General features: G+C 35.0%; 1 protein-coding gene across 3 annotated transcripts in view; it reads right to left on the bottom strand.

The window, feature by feature from the left end:
* Window positions 1–15,884, bottom strand: part of LOC129005017 (beta-1,4-galactosyltransferase 7-like) — a 64,936-nt gene that overhangs the window by 26,406 nt on the left and 22,646 nt on the right. For all 3 annotated transcript variants that reach the window (XR_008491795.1, XM_054433801.1, XM_054433906.1), the window contains exons 4-5: window positions 10,525–10,671; window positions 6,358–6,468 (exon numbers count right to left, since the gene is read on the bottom strand). Coding sequence is in view for 2 of the 3 variants with exons in the window: in XM_054433801.1 (XP_054289776.1) it covers window positions 6,358–6,468; window positions 10,525–10,671 (258 nt within the window). In the remaining variant the exon portion in view is untranslated. The remainder of the gene's footprint in view (window positions 1–6,357; window positions 6,469–10,524; window positions 10,672–15,884) is intronic.

The raw sequence follows: 15,884 nt of genomic DNA, 5'->3' as shown, positions 1-15,884 counted from the left end.
TAATTTAGACACAATTGTGCATATGAAGGCAACTCCCCATTTCACGGTAGTAAGTCAGAAATATATCTATGAATTTGTCCCGGAATTTCAAAACAGTAAGACCCATTTCCTGGAATCTCTTTTTGTGTAGCAAAAAGCGACGCAAAAGCCATTGCACTGTTGTATTGCCTTATGTTTTTTTATGAAGTTAGAATCATGTAAAAAAATTTTTTTAGTTTGTCATTTAATTGTGGTTGTGGCATGTTAATGAGTCCATTGTGGCAGTGGTGTAGATAGATTCTTGTCAATGGGGGATACCGGGGGTCCCCCCCCCCCCGGAAAATTTGAAAAAAATAACTTCTCTAAACACTATTTTTAAGCGTTTAGGAAGTTAAATCTGGTGTTAATACTTAAAAAAATTGTATCCAATTTTGTACTTATGAAATTTAACTTTTTGCTTTAATTGCAGGTGGACTAGTTTTTTAGCAGTGTTCTGTGATCTGTCCAAGGCGTTCGATTGTGTGAACCATGATGTATTAAGTAATAAACTTAAATATTATAACTTCTCTGATCTGGCACTGTCTTGGATACAATCTTATTTAAAAAAAACAGGCAACAGAGAACTGTCATTAAGAAAAATGGCAAACATTTCATTTCAAAATGGCAAACCATCAATTGTGGTGTACCCCAAGGATCAATTTTAGGTCCCTTGTTATTTTTAATATTCATCAATGATGTTCCTAACAATGTATCATCAAACCTAATATTATATGCTGATGACACTACAGCAATAGTAAAAGCAAATGATGTACATACTCTTAGATTAGAGCTTGATCGTTCCATTGTAGACTTAACTAACTGGTTTGCGGCAAATGGTTTAAAACTTAATAATTCTAAAACACATATTATGCAATTCCAAACACTACAGAATAAGCAAAACATAATTTTTGAATTACCATATGAAAACGATATTTTAGCTTTTGTCGAACAAACAAAATTTTTAGGCTTAAATATTGATAAAAATTTGACATGGAAACATCACATTGAAATATTAGCTAAAAAATTACATTCAGCTTGTTTCCAGATGTATGTTTTAAGAAACATGATAGATTCTAAAACAAAGGTCATAGTTTATTATGCCATATTTTTTTCCATTATGCAATATGGTATTGAGTTATGGGGCTCAACATCATATCCTTACAACGTTTAAATTAAAATACTTTTGATTATTTTTGTTTGTCTTTGTTGCTGAAGTACAACTATGGAGTAAAGTGTGTGATAAACAGTAAACGTGGTCCATTCATAGATGTATTCAAAATTCAAAAGTGGTACGTGATATGCTTTTTTACCATGTATGGCAAAAACTCCAAGAACTAGGTTTTGGTCTTATTTTTAAATTGAAGACTTAAAAAAATTTTAAGAATAGGCCTTTAAATTTTATGGTAGCTGTAGAGGTGAATATAAATACGAGCAAATTTTATATCAAATTTAAATTGATTGATACCTTGGAATTAAATTTATAAATACAAAGATTTTAATTTATGGAAATTTAGCAATAATTATTTTAATCAAAATTATCAAAAACTTTTAATCATTTAAAACCACATTAGGCCCCTTTTATGAACCTGCGGCATGCAGCAAACATATATGCTAACTAATTGTTGCCGTGAGAGCACCCCATGGTCCTCGTTTTATTTCTGACTGGGGGCCTCAAATCAACATCTAGCCGAGGGCCTCCAATGGAGCCAGACCGGGCCTGCTTACCCATTATAGGTTCAAGGGGGGGGATATATCCAACTGATCCCCCCTCCCCCCCATATCAACACCACTGCATTGTGGCAACATGCGTTGAAATGGCCATTTGTGCCCTCGTTGGGAAAAGGAAAAAGATAATGCAACGGCTTATGCCCATTGCATCTCTGCAGACTTTGGAGAATGCAAACATATGAGTCAAGGTGTTGCAACAGTGTTCGCAGAGCACCCTGGAAAGCCTACCACCGCTGACCTCATCACAACTCACCTAACCTGCCAAGAGACGGACGGTACTTTTGTCTACGGACTGGTTACAAAACAAAAATATTACAATAAACCAGAAATAGATGACTACAACACTGCTTTTGAAGATATGACCACAGACTTTGAAAGAAAAAAGTTAAAAGTATCTTATTTGCTCGCCAATGGGATGCGTCCGGGACAGAATTCAAATCCAACACTTTGTGACAAAACTAGTTCAATTCCAACAATTTACAGGAGCAAAAATACAGGTTATAACACACAATGAAGAAACAAACAGAAGACTAAGAAGAGGCATTTCACATCAAACCTTTATTGTCCGGCTGAAGAACACTATCAACCTGATGACAGCTCACGAACAACCCCGAACCACTGATTCACCACTTCCACAGACTGATCCTCAGAGCAAAACATCACATGTCGAGACCTCCACAGAATCCATAGACAGTGCTGATTCAACAATCAACAGTAATTATCCTAGCCCCAGTGACAACTCAAAAAATCTGTCTGTTCACTTAACATTAATGGGGACTTGAATGAAATTGTGTTGTCAAAAAATCTAAGTAATTGTATAATGCACTACAACATTCAAGGAATTAAGCAAAAATTTGAAGAGATAAATATTTTATTAGAAAGCACAAAAAATGTTAAAATAATTTGCTTTAATGAACATAATATAAAAGAATCAAATAAACTGTTGTTAAATAGAATACACAATTTCAGTTTGAGGGATGGATTTTTCAGGAATTACTCTAGAGGTGGATCTTGTATACTAGTCCATGATTCCCTTTCTACCATTTCACGACAAGATCTAAGTAAAACTTTCAATGAGGAGTTTATCTTTGAAGGGTCATTTGTAGAAATTGAATATCTTAATTTGTTAATTGTATCAGTCTATAGAATACCAGGAAATTGCATTAGTAATTTGTTTCTTAAAAAATTTCAAAGCTTCCTAACTGTTTTGAAAGTTGAGGCAAAAAAGAAACAAATTGTTATAGCAGCTGATTTTAATATTAACCTTTTAGAAAAGAATAGTAATTTAGTAGAAGAATTTAAAAATATAATTAGTAGTCATGGTTTCTTGATAAACATCAAAGAGCCAACAAGAATAACAAAAACAACAAAAACCTGCATTGATAACTTTCTAACTTCTATAAATTATGGTAAAGCTCCTTTTGAGAATCTTGATTTATCTATGTCTGACCACAATGCTCTATTCCTTCAGTTACCTATTAGTAGTAAATTTAAATTTAAATCAACAAACTCTGTAAGATCCTATCGAAGACGTTTTCCTGAAGGATCCATCGCCCCATTTATTAATAGCTTGAGATGTAATTTGATGTCTTTATCTTTAGATAGTTCAGTGGATAACAATTACAAAAATTTGTTGGCTAAGATTAAATTAAGTATGGATGAAATCTTTCCAGTTAAACCTTTTAAAGCAAAAAATAAAAGTAGGCCTAAATCAAAAACTTGGGTTACTTTAGGGATAACAGTGTCATCAATAAACAAAAGAAAATTACATTATGAAGCAAAATTTAGTAATGATCCTAATTTTCTAAGCTATGTAAAAAATTACAAAAAGATATTTCAAAAGATTGTTAAAAAAGCTAAGAAATCTGCAAATGATAGGTATATAATGCAAGCAAAAAATAAGTCCAAAGCCATGTGGAATGTTGTAAAGGAAGAATTAGGTGTAGGTGTTAAAAGTGAAATTGTTAAGCCTCACATTAAACTTAAGGTCAACAATGAAATTATTGATGATGCTGTAGTCGTGGCGGAACTGTTTAATTATCAGTACTCCAACATTGTCAATATACTTAAGCTGCCAAACATGCCACACAGTGCTAATATCAATCCGTATGCTAACAATCCTACAGTTCAGGTGACAAAATTAGGTAATCTTCGTCAAACAAATGAAATTGAAGTAAAAAAAACTATTCTAAGTTTAAAGAACAGTAATGCCTGTGGCTGGGACGGTATACCCATTAAATTATTGAAATGGTCAGCAAATTAAATATCAAACATCTTGGCTACACTAATTAATCAATCTTTTGCAGAAGGTGTTTTTCCCCAACTACTAAAACTCTCAGAAATAGTACCCATTCACAAAAAAGGTTGTTTAAATGAAGTACAGAACTACAGACCGTTCTCTTTATTAAGTAATGTTTCAAAGGTTTATGAAAAAATTCTTCACACTAGATTATCTAGCTTTTTGGAAAATAACTACAAGTTTTGCAAGGAACAATTTGGTTTCCGTAAAAATCTAAATACCCAATCAGCTTTAAACAACTTTGTAAATTGCGCTTTGAAGGCCTTGGATGAGTCGCAGTGCACAGCTGGTGTGTTCTGCGACTTATCCAAGGCTTTTGATTGTGTTAATCACAAAATTCTTATCAAAAAACTTACAGCAATTGGTTTTCATGGACAAATAATTGAACTTTTGAAGTCTTACTTAAGCGATAGAAAACAAAGAACAGTAATTAAAACCGCCTCTGGGAACAAATACTCTTCTTGAGCAAATAATAACTATGGAGTTCCGCAAGGTTCAATCCTAGGTCCTCTCTTATTCCTCACATATATTAATGATTTACCTTTTCATTTTTCAAGTCAAATCTGTAACTTTACCCTTTATGCAGATGATACAACAGCTCTCATCAAACGAAGTACTGTTAAAATGTTACATGATGATGTCAAAGAAACAATTGGAGAAATAGCAAATTGGTTTTTAAAAAATGGCTTACTTTTGAATGAAGATAAAACTAGTGTTTTAATTTTCAAATTGAGAAATTCAACCACTGGAACAGAAACTACTGCCTCGCCCACAAATGTAGTAAAGTTTTTAGGGATATATTTGGATAGTAAACTACAATGGACAGAACATATTAATTTTCTAAACAAAAAACTCAGTCCAACAAGATATGCTTTAAGTGTTTTAATTCAGGTTACCTCCTTGGAAGTATGTAAAAATGTTTATTATGCTTATGTGTACTCTATTTTAAGCTATGGTATTACATTATGGGGGACAGCCACAGACATCCACAAAGTTTTTAAAAAACAAAAGTCAATAATCAGAACTCTTGCAAATTGCCCCAAAAAAACATCATGTAGACAATTGTTTCGAAATTTTAAAATTTTAACTCTAACTTCAATATACGTTTTTGAAATTTTAAAAATGGTTCATGGAAATCCTGGTATGTTTCAAAATTATCTTAGTAACCACTCATATAATACCCGAAGACAAGACATTTTTCAATACCCCACTCATAATTTAAAAAAATATGAAACAAGTCCTCTCTATATGGGGTTAAAAATTTACAATAAAATTCCAAACTCCTTAAAGCAATTAAACTTAGCAAAATTTACAGACAAAATCAAAACAGTTTTAGTAGAAAAAGCATATTACACTCTTGAGGAATTTTTCAACGACTCCTGGTAACAGACACCCAATCTCTCATCAACCTCTCCTAACATAAACAGTTCCACCATGCTGTAGCTTTGTAGGGGTAACTTACTGGCTAAATCCTAGGTTTTTTATATACCTATTTAGATTTCCTTATTTATTAGAAACCTTGACAATGTACCTGTCTGTGTATTACATTTGTAATAACTTTAACAGATGTTATGTGCAATAAAGATTTGTCATTTGTCATTTGTCATTTGTCGTCTGCAAAGTTAAATACGCCACAATACATGCAAGTGCTGTTAAGAGGACGTAGATTGTCAGAAACAACACTCAACTCATTTTCCAGCGTTCTTCTGAAGGCAGGTTGTAAACCAGCTTGTGGATTTCTTTCATAGTTAGGCCTTATGATGTTCTCTTTCAGCATTTCTTGTGTCAGTTGAATTCCTCGATACTCTTCCACGTCTTGCAGGTCTTCCCCTACCCTGTCTAGTTACTTCACTCATTATAAAAACGGAAAACAAAAAGTTTGCGCAACTGAAAATCTATGATGTCACCACAATCGTAATCATGATGTTGCAGCAATCTTGTCAAGGGATGATGACAATTTCACTTGATCACAAGAGATTTTCAAGGTCTTTTCAGCAATCGTGCAGGAGTTAATTGTGGTGTTACCAATTACCTTAAAAAAGTGAGAAAAATTAAACCTAGAGTGTGTCTTTACGACACATTCATTATACGCAAAAAATTGATTTGAAAAATGGTTAGCTGAAGTTTTTTCCTATAAGTTTGGCTAGACAACAAAATCTTATCTAGAGGATTGCACACCTCTAGTTTGTTCTACAAAAATAGCAATAAAAAACAAATTTCATAGTTCTTACTGTTAAATGAAAAATAAAAGAGGCAGAACTAAAAGTAAGGAACAACTTATGGATCCTAAAATATATGGAAGTTGTGCATACCTGTAGGATACGTCACGCAGCCCTGTCTGTCTGTCTCGCCGTCGGGTCACCTCACGCTGATTGAAACATTTGGTCATGTCACGCTTACGAACCACACGGTCATGCATGTGTCTGGAAACATACAAAACTACTCAATAACTGGTTAATTTGTCAATTCAATACCCTGAGGCGTGACCTATATTGGAAGCGGAGTTTATACTGATCAACCAACCTGACCAGACCAGACCCGACTCTTCAGACCAGAAGCCGGGTGGACGCTCCTACACTGCAGTCAGTCTACGGTATTTACTCACACACTCCATAGTCACAAGCACACAGCAAGCAGAGTTGATAGCCAAGCATTTTTGTTGTTATTAAACTTTTTTTGTCATACTGCAGCAAAAACAGTAGTTTTAGCAAATTTCCCATTTAGGGAATAAGCTATTACCGTAGTACTCATGGTAAGACCTGGACCCGGGACCGATTTCATTTTTCATTTTGAGGTCCCTAGAGGCCAAAAAGACCATCCGTTCAAATTCATATATATATATATATATATTGTGACGCAAAATTCTAGGGGAGGAATAAACTAGTATTCACCTAAGTCAGGCTAGGCCTACCCCTAGAACCGGCCACACTCAAATTTCTTCCCCGGAGTGCTCAGAAGGAGCCGAGAAAAATCCAGGGGTCGATACGAAGTTGTCACGGCTTTGACTGATCAATATATTAAAATTTAATTGAAGGCTCAGAGCTCTAGAAGCACTCAGGAAATCCTGCAGACGCTCAGTGGGAGCTATGTCATCCTCACCTTCGTGAACGTGTTTTGTTAAATTTTGCCTAACTTTTAGAATGACTCTGTAGGGCCGACGAGTATTCAATCTTAAGCCAATGTGATATAAATACTCACATTAAACTGTAAACTATCTGGCTATGGACGTTGGTAAATAATATAATATCGAATAAAAGGTAAAAACAATTCCTACAGAGTCGTCTGGGCCTAATTCATATAATTGGACGGAGAATTTATCGTGATATGATTGAAAACGATGTTAATATTAATATTCGTGGCTGATTGTTCAAACCAGCCTACTCCCAAGACTAGGTTCTCTCGCCCGCCACAGACGGGGTTTAGAACTCAGACGACAAGTCTCGGGGTGTTAAAACGGTGAATTAATTAGGATAAAAGTATGTAATAATCATTCGTAGAAATCACAATTTTGAAACTAATTGATTTAAATCTAAACTGATGGTTTGGCTTGCTGACCACCCTTTTTACAGTTTAGATGAATTTTTTGCAGAATACAATTGTAATGGTAAAATTGTTATCTAGTTCTTACTTAGTCCCTAGTCAACTGTTACCTAGTCTTTCAAACACTTGTTTAAGTAGGTACCTCACTTTTGTTTCATATATATAGTTCTGTGTTTTTCAAATGATTTTAGCTTTATTTTCTTGTTGTCTTTGTTATATTTAAGTTTAGTGAAGATTCCATGTTATAGACCATGTTATACTATCTAGAATCTATGGCCCTTTTTTTTGTTAACGAGGTCTATTGTAACATATGTTATTTAATGACCAATAAAGATTTATGATTTATAACCAAACGAAAATCACCGCTAGTTACTGGCGGGTCAAGACTCAAGTCGGCGGAAAATAAGTTATTAAAATTTAGTTATTTAAAATCGAATTTTGGAACGAAAATAGTCGTAAAACGAAAATGCGCGTGGGAAACGAAAATAAAATAAAACGTAAAAAAGGCCTAACTAGTATATCTAACCTTCAGTAAACGAATTGTCGATTGTCGTGCAAGCGTAGATGTAACGACGAAGTTACTTTGAAGACGGCGTACGAACGAATAAACCTGTCCTGGAGTAAAATCCTTCGTTCCAGCCCGCTTGAGGCTTACGCGCTCAAGCGGCGAACTCAAGTACTACTAGACAACAGCTGATCGCAAATTCACTTGTTGAGCTCTTGAGCTGGTCTAGTTCTCGTCTGTCGTCTGTCAACAAATAAACACCAGTTTGGGGTTATGTCGTCGTCGGCATTAAATACCTGTAAAATCGACCGGTTTAACTTTATTATGTGAAACTAAGTGCTATTATGAATAAATATGTGGTTGTGGATGTGTTTGTGTACTTCACTGTGAATAAAAATAGGCCTACGTTCTTTGGCCCGTAGCCCAAGCTATGGCCAACACATAGACCTAGGAGTAGGCTATTGTGGTTAAACATCGGGTAAGTTCTGGTGTTCATTTATTCGTTGTACGTTTTTACCCCCCTTAAAATTTGGTATTATGTGTCCGTTAGCGCGATAACTCGAGCAAAAATGATCCGATTTTTATGAAATTTGGTACATACATGTAAACCTACGTTTATTCGAACGAGTTCGCGATCCAGCTTAATCGGACCATGGGAACGGGGGTTTATGGGGTTTTTATGGGGTAAAAATGGGTTTTTCCCATTCTTGACCCTAAAAACAAAAAATTTTGCAATTTCTTTCTAAACCGTTTTGTAGAGCTTAAAAAAATAAATAATTTAGTATATTGAAGCGCTGTTGTATGTCTAACGGTCACGGAGAAAATTTAAAGATAGTGTAATTTAAAATTCCCATGTTATTCTTATGGAGAAAATGAAAATTGTTGTAGTTTACTTGTTTATGGATATATATTGATAAAATGTAGCAAATTTATTTATTTCATTCTATACTATTGACGTATGGTCAAAAAACACTTTTTATTTACCTTCCCCATAGCAGCAAACCTAAGCACTCGTTAAATCTAATTTAATTTAAATAAGGGAATAAATATGTGTTATTTATGGAAATATTTTAGTAAAAATGTAATCAGACAAGTTGGAATTAGCTTAGTCTGCAGGTTTGCTGCAGCGGGGGTATTTAATGCATGCGTTGTGGGTCTAAAGTAGCATTTTTACTATCTAGGGAATAAATAAATCTGCTGTTGTATTCGTAATTATTTATCGATTGATTTATTAGGTAAGGTTTTAGCCTAGTGTTGTCGATCGCTTGACATATCGAGGGTATAATGTATTGTAACACAATCGTAATAGATGAAATGATTGAATCACTTACTAAACAGCTCCTTATTTGCATTAGCAGAATTGAAATCAAGCTGGAAGTAGTTTTGAGTGGTTATCTTTACATAACAATTATTTCGTTTTCTGGCTTAGTTTGTTAACTAATCATGCAATATGACGAAAAATATAGTTCACCACACGGGCAAAGAGTATCTTTTTTACCCTCGCTCATTTTCCGGACCTCAGGTCAAAAAGAGTCACTTTAGGCTCTAGCAATGAAATATACTATTGTTGATTATGTTTGTTTGTAATTTTGCATTTTTAGGCAACTTTAACCTAGTTTTTGTAAATGTTGTTTAGTTTTTTGTTATTGTTTTCGGTTTGAAAAATGGATGAGGAACTTTTTGATTTAATGTTATTGGACAGCAATTTAGGTTGTGGTAGTATTTGTCTTTCTGGTTTCACAAAGCCACTTTCTCACGCACTAATTCCATAAACTTTCCTTTGCCAACCATTTTAGCACAATCTCACAAACAGACAAAATAAATAACCTCAACTATGCACCAAACTCGGTCAAAGTTTTGAAATTTGAAGCGACTGGGTCTCTGGGTCTGGTCTGACCGGGTGAAAAAACAAACTATTTTGATTTGTTTCCGACAAGCTCAGACCCGTTCCTTCTTCCCGACACTACAATCAGTGCAAGTGTATGAGGGGAGACAGCGCTACATGTGTTTGTTTCCGGCAGACTCGGTCAGACCCCCCCAGACCGTAAAATTCCGCTTCCAATGTAGGTTGCGCCTGAGACTCATTATCAGACGTTTAAACACCCTGTTGTTGCAGGTGTCAAAAACAGAAAAATCCGAATTTTTCTTTTTCTAAAGGGTAAAAGATCTAAGGAGACAATTTAGTTTTTAAAATGTAGAAAAGCCAGGAGATTTACTAAGAGATATATAGGCCAGGAGTTGGTTGTTTGACATTTTATCTGACCTGTACTTACATACTTATGAAGTACTTATGATTGTAGCCTACAGTCTGATGACCTGCTTGTTGATTTTTAACCTAAAATTATTTTTGGCTCATAGTGATATTCTTACTTGAGATAAAACTAAGTTGAGATGTTAAAGTTATAATTTTAAAGTCAGTAAGTTTAACACTAACCTGAAGGTGTTTTCAATACCAGTGGTGATATTTACTGGACGAGATACATTTATGGCTGCTTCCTTCAGTCTCACATAGAACTCATCATCTTCCAAACCCCAACCCCAGTATTTGTTGCTCATCCCATTGACAGCTTCAAAGTCCTCTCTGAAACCACAAGATACTCTCCATAGACAGGGCCGGTTTAACCCATACACGAACTACGCGGCCGCATATGGCGCCACGAAAAAGTGGCGCCGTCGCGCCAACGGAACAATTTTTTTTTTACGTGAACAACGTAATTTTGTTTATTTTTGCTCAGAGTTCAAGTATACCACAATAAAGGCATTTATTCTGTTTGTACCAACAGCACTTAAAAAATGTGTATATTTGTACAGCACTACAACTCAAGGACTCAATGAAATTTTCAGTTTCGACTTTGTAGTGAGCTGACACTCGGCAGCATACGGCGCGGCGCCTGTGGGTTTCATTTCACGATTCACTCATGCTCGAGATGAGATAAGCAAGCGCGCAGCGCCAATTGTCACAACAAGAAACTCCCCTCCCTTCTGATTCTTATCCTAGAGCAGAGCACTACGTTGTATTGCTCTCTTTTAGTGTATTAGCGTATTAGCGTGTATCGGTATCGTAATGGCGTTGTTTTGATGATTCAAGATTGTTGATAAGTGAATGATTACGAGTGTTTTAAGTTTAATTTATAATTAGCGCATTAAATAAGAAGAAAGTATAAACTGAATAAATGAGTAAAACATCTAGCGAGCCGATACTAAGAAAACAATGGCAGAAAAAAAGAAAACGTCTGGCACTTATTATAAAAAGGGTAAGGCGAATTTGGAAGAGGCTGATAAAAAACAAGCCAAATTAATGAGTAGATTTCTGTTTAAATCATCTGATGGCGAGTCCAGTCAGCCCAAAGAAGTCACGATTGAAGACGGCAATGACGTAGGTATTTATTTATTTATTTTCCAAGGAAAGATTAAAACAAGCAGCTGATCACAAACGGTAAACATTACGTCACTGCCGTCTTCTATCGTGACGTCATGCTTGACGATCATTACGGATTACGGCCTGTTTTTTTTTAGTGTGGCCTTGGTTTTGCTAAAGTTTATATGATGAGTAAAAGTGTAAAAATGTTAAATTTCTGCGAATAATGAACAGTTTTTTATTGCAAGTATTCTTCTAACCTAAACTTGTGTTTCCCAAAATTATTGGGAAAAAATTCACAAATACGGTTATGTTATGTTATTGGTTTGTGGGGGGGGGGGGGGATTCCTAAGTGGCGCTTCGGGTGTTCGCTTAACTCTGAAAAATTCCTAGAACCGGCCCTGTCCATAGACAAAGATCATGAGATTGAGCTATCAGTATCTACCATGTATCTACGTCAGTTACTAGTCACAAATAGATCGGACTCATTTTAGTGATATAGACAATCGACAAGGCTATAAGGATGATAAGTGGAACTTAGGACTTAGATGTTTTTTTTTTTTTTTTTAGGACACAGAGAAACACTAAGGGCGGGTTTCCGAGCTCGGGAATACGTAATCCTGGAGTTACTTAATCAGTGAATAAAGTTAGTCATCAAATAAAAAATCGGGTTTCAGAGCTCGCGAACTAACTCCCTAGTCCGCGGACTAGTCTATTCGGAGACTAACTTTATTCGTCAACTTCTGGACTACTTATTCTAGGACTAAGGTAGAAATCACGGGGAATTTTAGTTTTTGAGTATTGGTAGTAGCAGCGGACAGACGAATTTGAGACGATACCTGCCAAAGTTGTTCACGGACAGCGCTCATAGCGACACTAGCGTCTACTGTCTAGTCTGGTTCTAATCACTTATCAGTTGGGATAATGATTCCTTGAGTTTCACTGAAGAAGGTAACTAAAAGAAGAGATCGTGTTCAAAAACGAATGTCGAAATAAAAACCCTGTTATGGGAACCATCATAAAAAAATAAAAAAAAAAAACTGAAGGTTTATTTATTGCCGTTAAGTTTGATAACAAAAAAAAAACCTTCCCGATTGAAGAATAAGGTGTCAAATGTATTAGTATATGCCTTTACTTTGTCCAAGTTATTTTTTATGAGAATCTAAAAACTGTAGGCATTTGAGATATTAGAGATTTGTTGTGACTTTTGTAATCCTAATGCAAACCCCAATAATTGTCTATTTAAGATCTTACAATTATTTTAAAATGAATACTGTAGGATGATAAAAAATAAAGGGAAATATTTTATTATTCTTTGTATGAAAATCAACCGTAAAAAATTATCATTATTACAACAATTTAAGAGTAGGCCTAGTTATAATTTATCTGCTTAGAATGTATTTGTGTTCTCTGATTGTTTTGTATTTTAACAATTCCTCTGGATTCTGGAAGTACAATGTGTAGTAGAGAATAAGTAGTATAGGTGTCCAAGCAACTTCAGTTAACTTCCAATCATCTGAGCTCCGGTTATCTGAGAATCCAGGTTGTCCGAGTTAGCTCACGGCTGAAATATTTTTTTTTTTTAACCAAATTCCAAATTATTATACTAGGTATGAGTTTCAATTGAAAATAATACTAATACATAAGTCTTGTTTTGTTATGCATACTGTTAGTTTTGGTTAAAAGTATTCTTTAGTAAAATATTGTATTACAGTAGACTATCCGGACTCCTCTGGACCGAGGCCAGTCTGGATACTGTAACGGGTTTTTCGGTAAAACCGACGTCCCCAAAAACTCGTTAAATGGACCATTTAAATGCATGTAGCCCTATGTAACATTATGTACCAAGCGTATTAAATACGTACTAGAGAACCCGTGCGGCTCAATGAGCCGCATAGTATGAAACCACGACGCCGAGGAAAACGTTATGCTTAAATTTGAGGAATTCTAGTTTGTTACAGCTTAGAGTTGTTTAAACACATGTTAGAAACTAATTTTAAATATCTCTATTTGTGTCGTCAAGATTCACCTACATTATTTCTGCTCTCAGTTTTAACTGATAACTTCTAATGAATGATAATCGATCTGCTTCAATTCGAGCAAACATGTTGCAACAAAGTTTTTCCAGCGTTGAGAATTGAAGAAAACTGTTGCCTAGCCTAGGCATCCCCCTAATCAAACTAATTTTCTCCGTAGAGAATCCTGAAAAGTGGAGTTATCAGCCATTTAATGTGCTCAATTTTTTACCCACAAACTCTGGGTTATCAACTGGAAAGCCATAATCTGCTTTGAATAGGCTAAAGCAGCAACACCATTGATAGTTTGTTAACGTGTTGTGTGTTAGTCACAGTATATGCCCCGCATCAGAACGTTTTCACGTTGTTCAGTGGGGTTTCTATTAATACCTGTCCCAAAGTTTTGAAAGTATGGATTCATTTTTCGAAATAGGTTGGATAACTCTTGTAGCTATAAGATTTGGATAGCAATTTTCATTTTCTCTTTTTGAACAGCGTATATTATTTGCCTCTTCTGAATCATAAAAATAAACTTTACTGTAACTACTCGATCGTTGAATACATGAACACTAATTCCTTCACTATGTCTAATAATGCCACTAAATTCAGTAAAAAAACTTTGTATAAGTTTTTCCGAGGAACTGGCAACATCACCTAGAAGTAAACAATCCATTTGTGTTTTTCCTCAATTAAAGTAGAGCGAGTAATACAAAAGTTTACAATAAAAACATAAGGTCCGCCAAGATGTGGTATAATCTTACTACTTGAACTTATCAACTCAAGGCATTATTATGGTTTCTACTAAATGTTTTGAAATATCTCAATCTGTCAGTGTCATAAGTAAAAATTTCTTGCATACATTCATTTGATCTGACATTAGGCAAGTTTATTTTACCACCGTGACAACACTATGTGCTTCGTATACCTATTTTTTTACTTCCAAAGTAAGTTGCATAGCAGAACTGGCAAATATTATTCATCTCACCAAGTGAATGTGTATCTGTTAGACCAGGCCTCCCTTTCTCTACTCTCCTTGTACGCACAAGATACCTTATTATCTCCTCCCCCCGTTTTCAAAATTTCTTCTTTGAACCTCAGACATTTTCCGTTCTTCCAACAAAACTGATTAACTGTTTAACTTGGAAAACCTACTGAATACTAAAACATTAATATTTACTCCCAAAAAGCTAATGAGTTTCTTTTTATAAACAGCTGTTTTTTGTTTTTAAATTTGTTCTGTGTATTTCTTATGGGGATAACCCGACCTTTGAGAGGGTCTCACGCCCTTAAGAGTAAGAATTTTTAAATTCTAAATTCTTATTGCACAACTACATATTGAGACGAATATTTTGAGACCTTAAACGTTGAAATTGGTCTACAAATAAGGGAGGAGTTGCGTTAACAAAATACGGCTTCACGTATTATATATATAGATTTAGATTTTATAGGCCCTACATTAATTTTTTCATACAGTTAAGTTTTTCTTTCTTTCATCGTTATATTGTTATTTTAAATTCTACGTTTAGTACCTTATAATATTAATTTCAGGGACCGTTTGGCCTATTATAGTCTTAAGCATAAATTGTTGATAAACGGGGTTTTTGTTCAAAGATGGGTTTGCTTATACTTAAGAGAAAAATAAAATTTTATGAAAAAATATCAAGAGGTATGAAATTGCAAGTAAATTTTATGCCGATTAAGAATTTGGCATTTATATAGATACAACTTCACAAATTGAGTAATTGCACCAAAAGTTAAGTTAGTCCGCCCCTTAATCCTGCCCTTCGCCTGGACTAAATATTGCCCATATTTATTCCTCGAGTTAGTCTTTGTTGCCCAGTTGTGGATTAAATATTTGGCTCCGAAACCCGATCGAATAACATTTAATTCGAGGATTAAGTAACCTGTGACTCCGAAAACCACGAGAGTAAGTCAGGGACTAGTTAACTCTCGGAATAGACTTAGTCGTTGACTAGCGTAATCCTCGAGCTCCGAAACCCGATTTTTTAGTCCTAGAATAAAAACTGGTTTGAACTGGATTTTAGTCCAGGAATAGCGTTAGTCCCGAGCTCCGAAACCGGCCCTAAGTATAAAAGAAGTTCAATATCTTACCAAGACCTGAGGCACTCTATAATCCTCAGTTAGGTTAATCATTCAAGATTAAGTGCGAGCATCTCAAAAGTACGAGAGTTGGTAAACTGAATTACAAAACATTCATTAAATGTTAATTTAGAGTACGAGACGTATCATGTCTGCAATGTATGTAAAATTAACATCATTCCAGTGCTGATCGTCTACAAAGCTCAATTGGGCACTCGCGTTTACCGCAGTTCGTTGCTTTTGTGAATTCCAATACGGCTGTCAAAACTGTCAGATTATGCCAGATAGCCTGGTCGGCGCTGGGGAGACCGGTCGGTTTGG

This window comes from Macrosteles quadrilineatus, unplaced genomic scaffold (genome assembly GCF_028750875.1).
Source record: "Macrosteles quadrilineatus isolate MER2022 unplaced genomic scaffold, UCM_ALF_1.0 Scaffold_1__1_contigs__length_201487025, whole genome shotgun sequence".
In the NCBI taxonomy this organism is placed as follows: domain Eukaryota; kingdom Metazoa; phylum Arthropoda; class Insecta; order Hemiptera; family Cicadellidae; genus Macrosteles; species Macrosteles quadrilineatus.
This window is presented reverse-complemented; position numbering and strand designations above follow the sequence as displayed.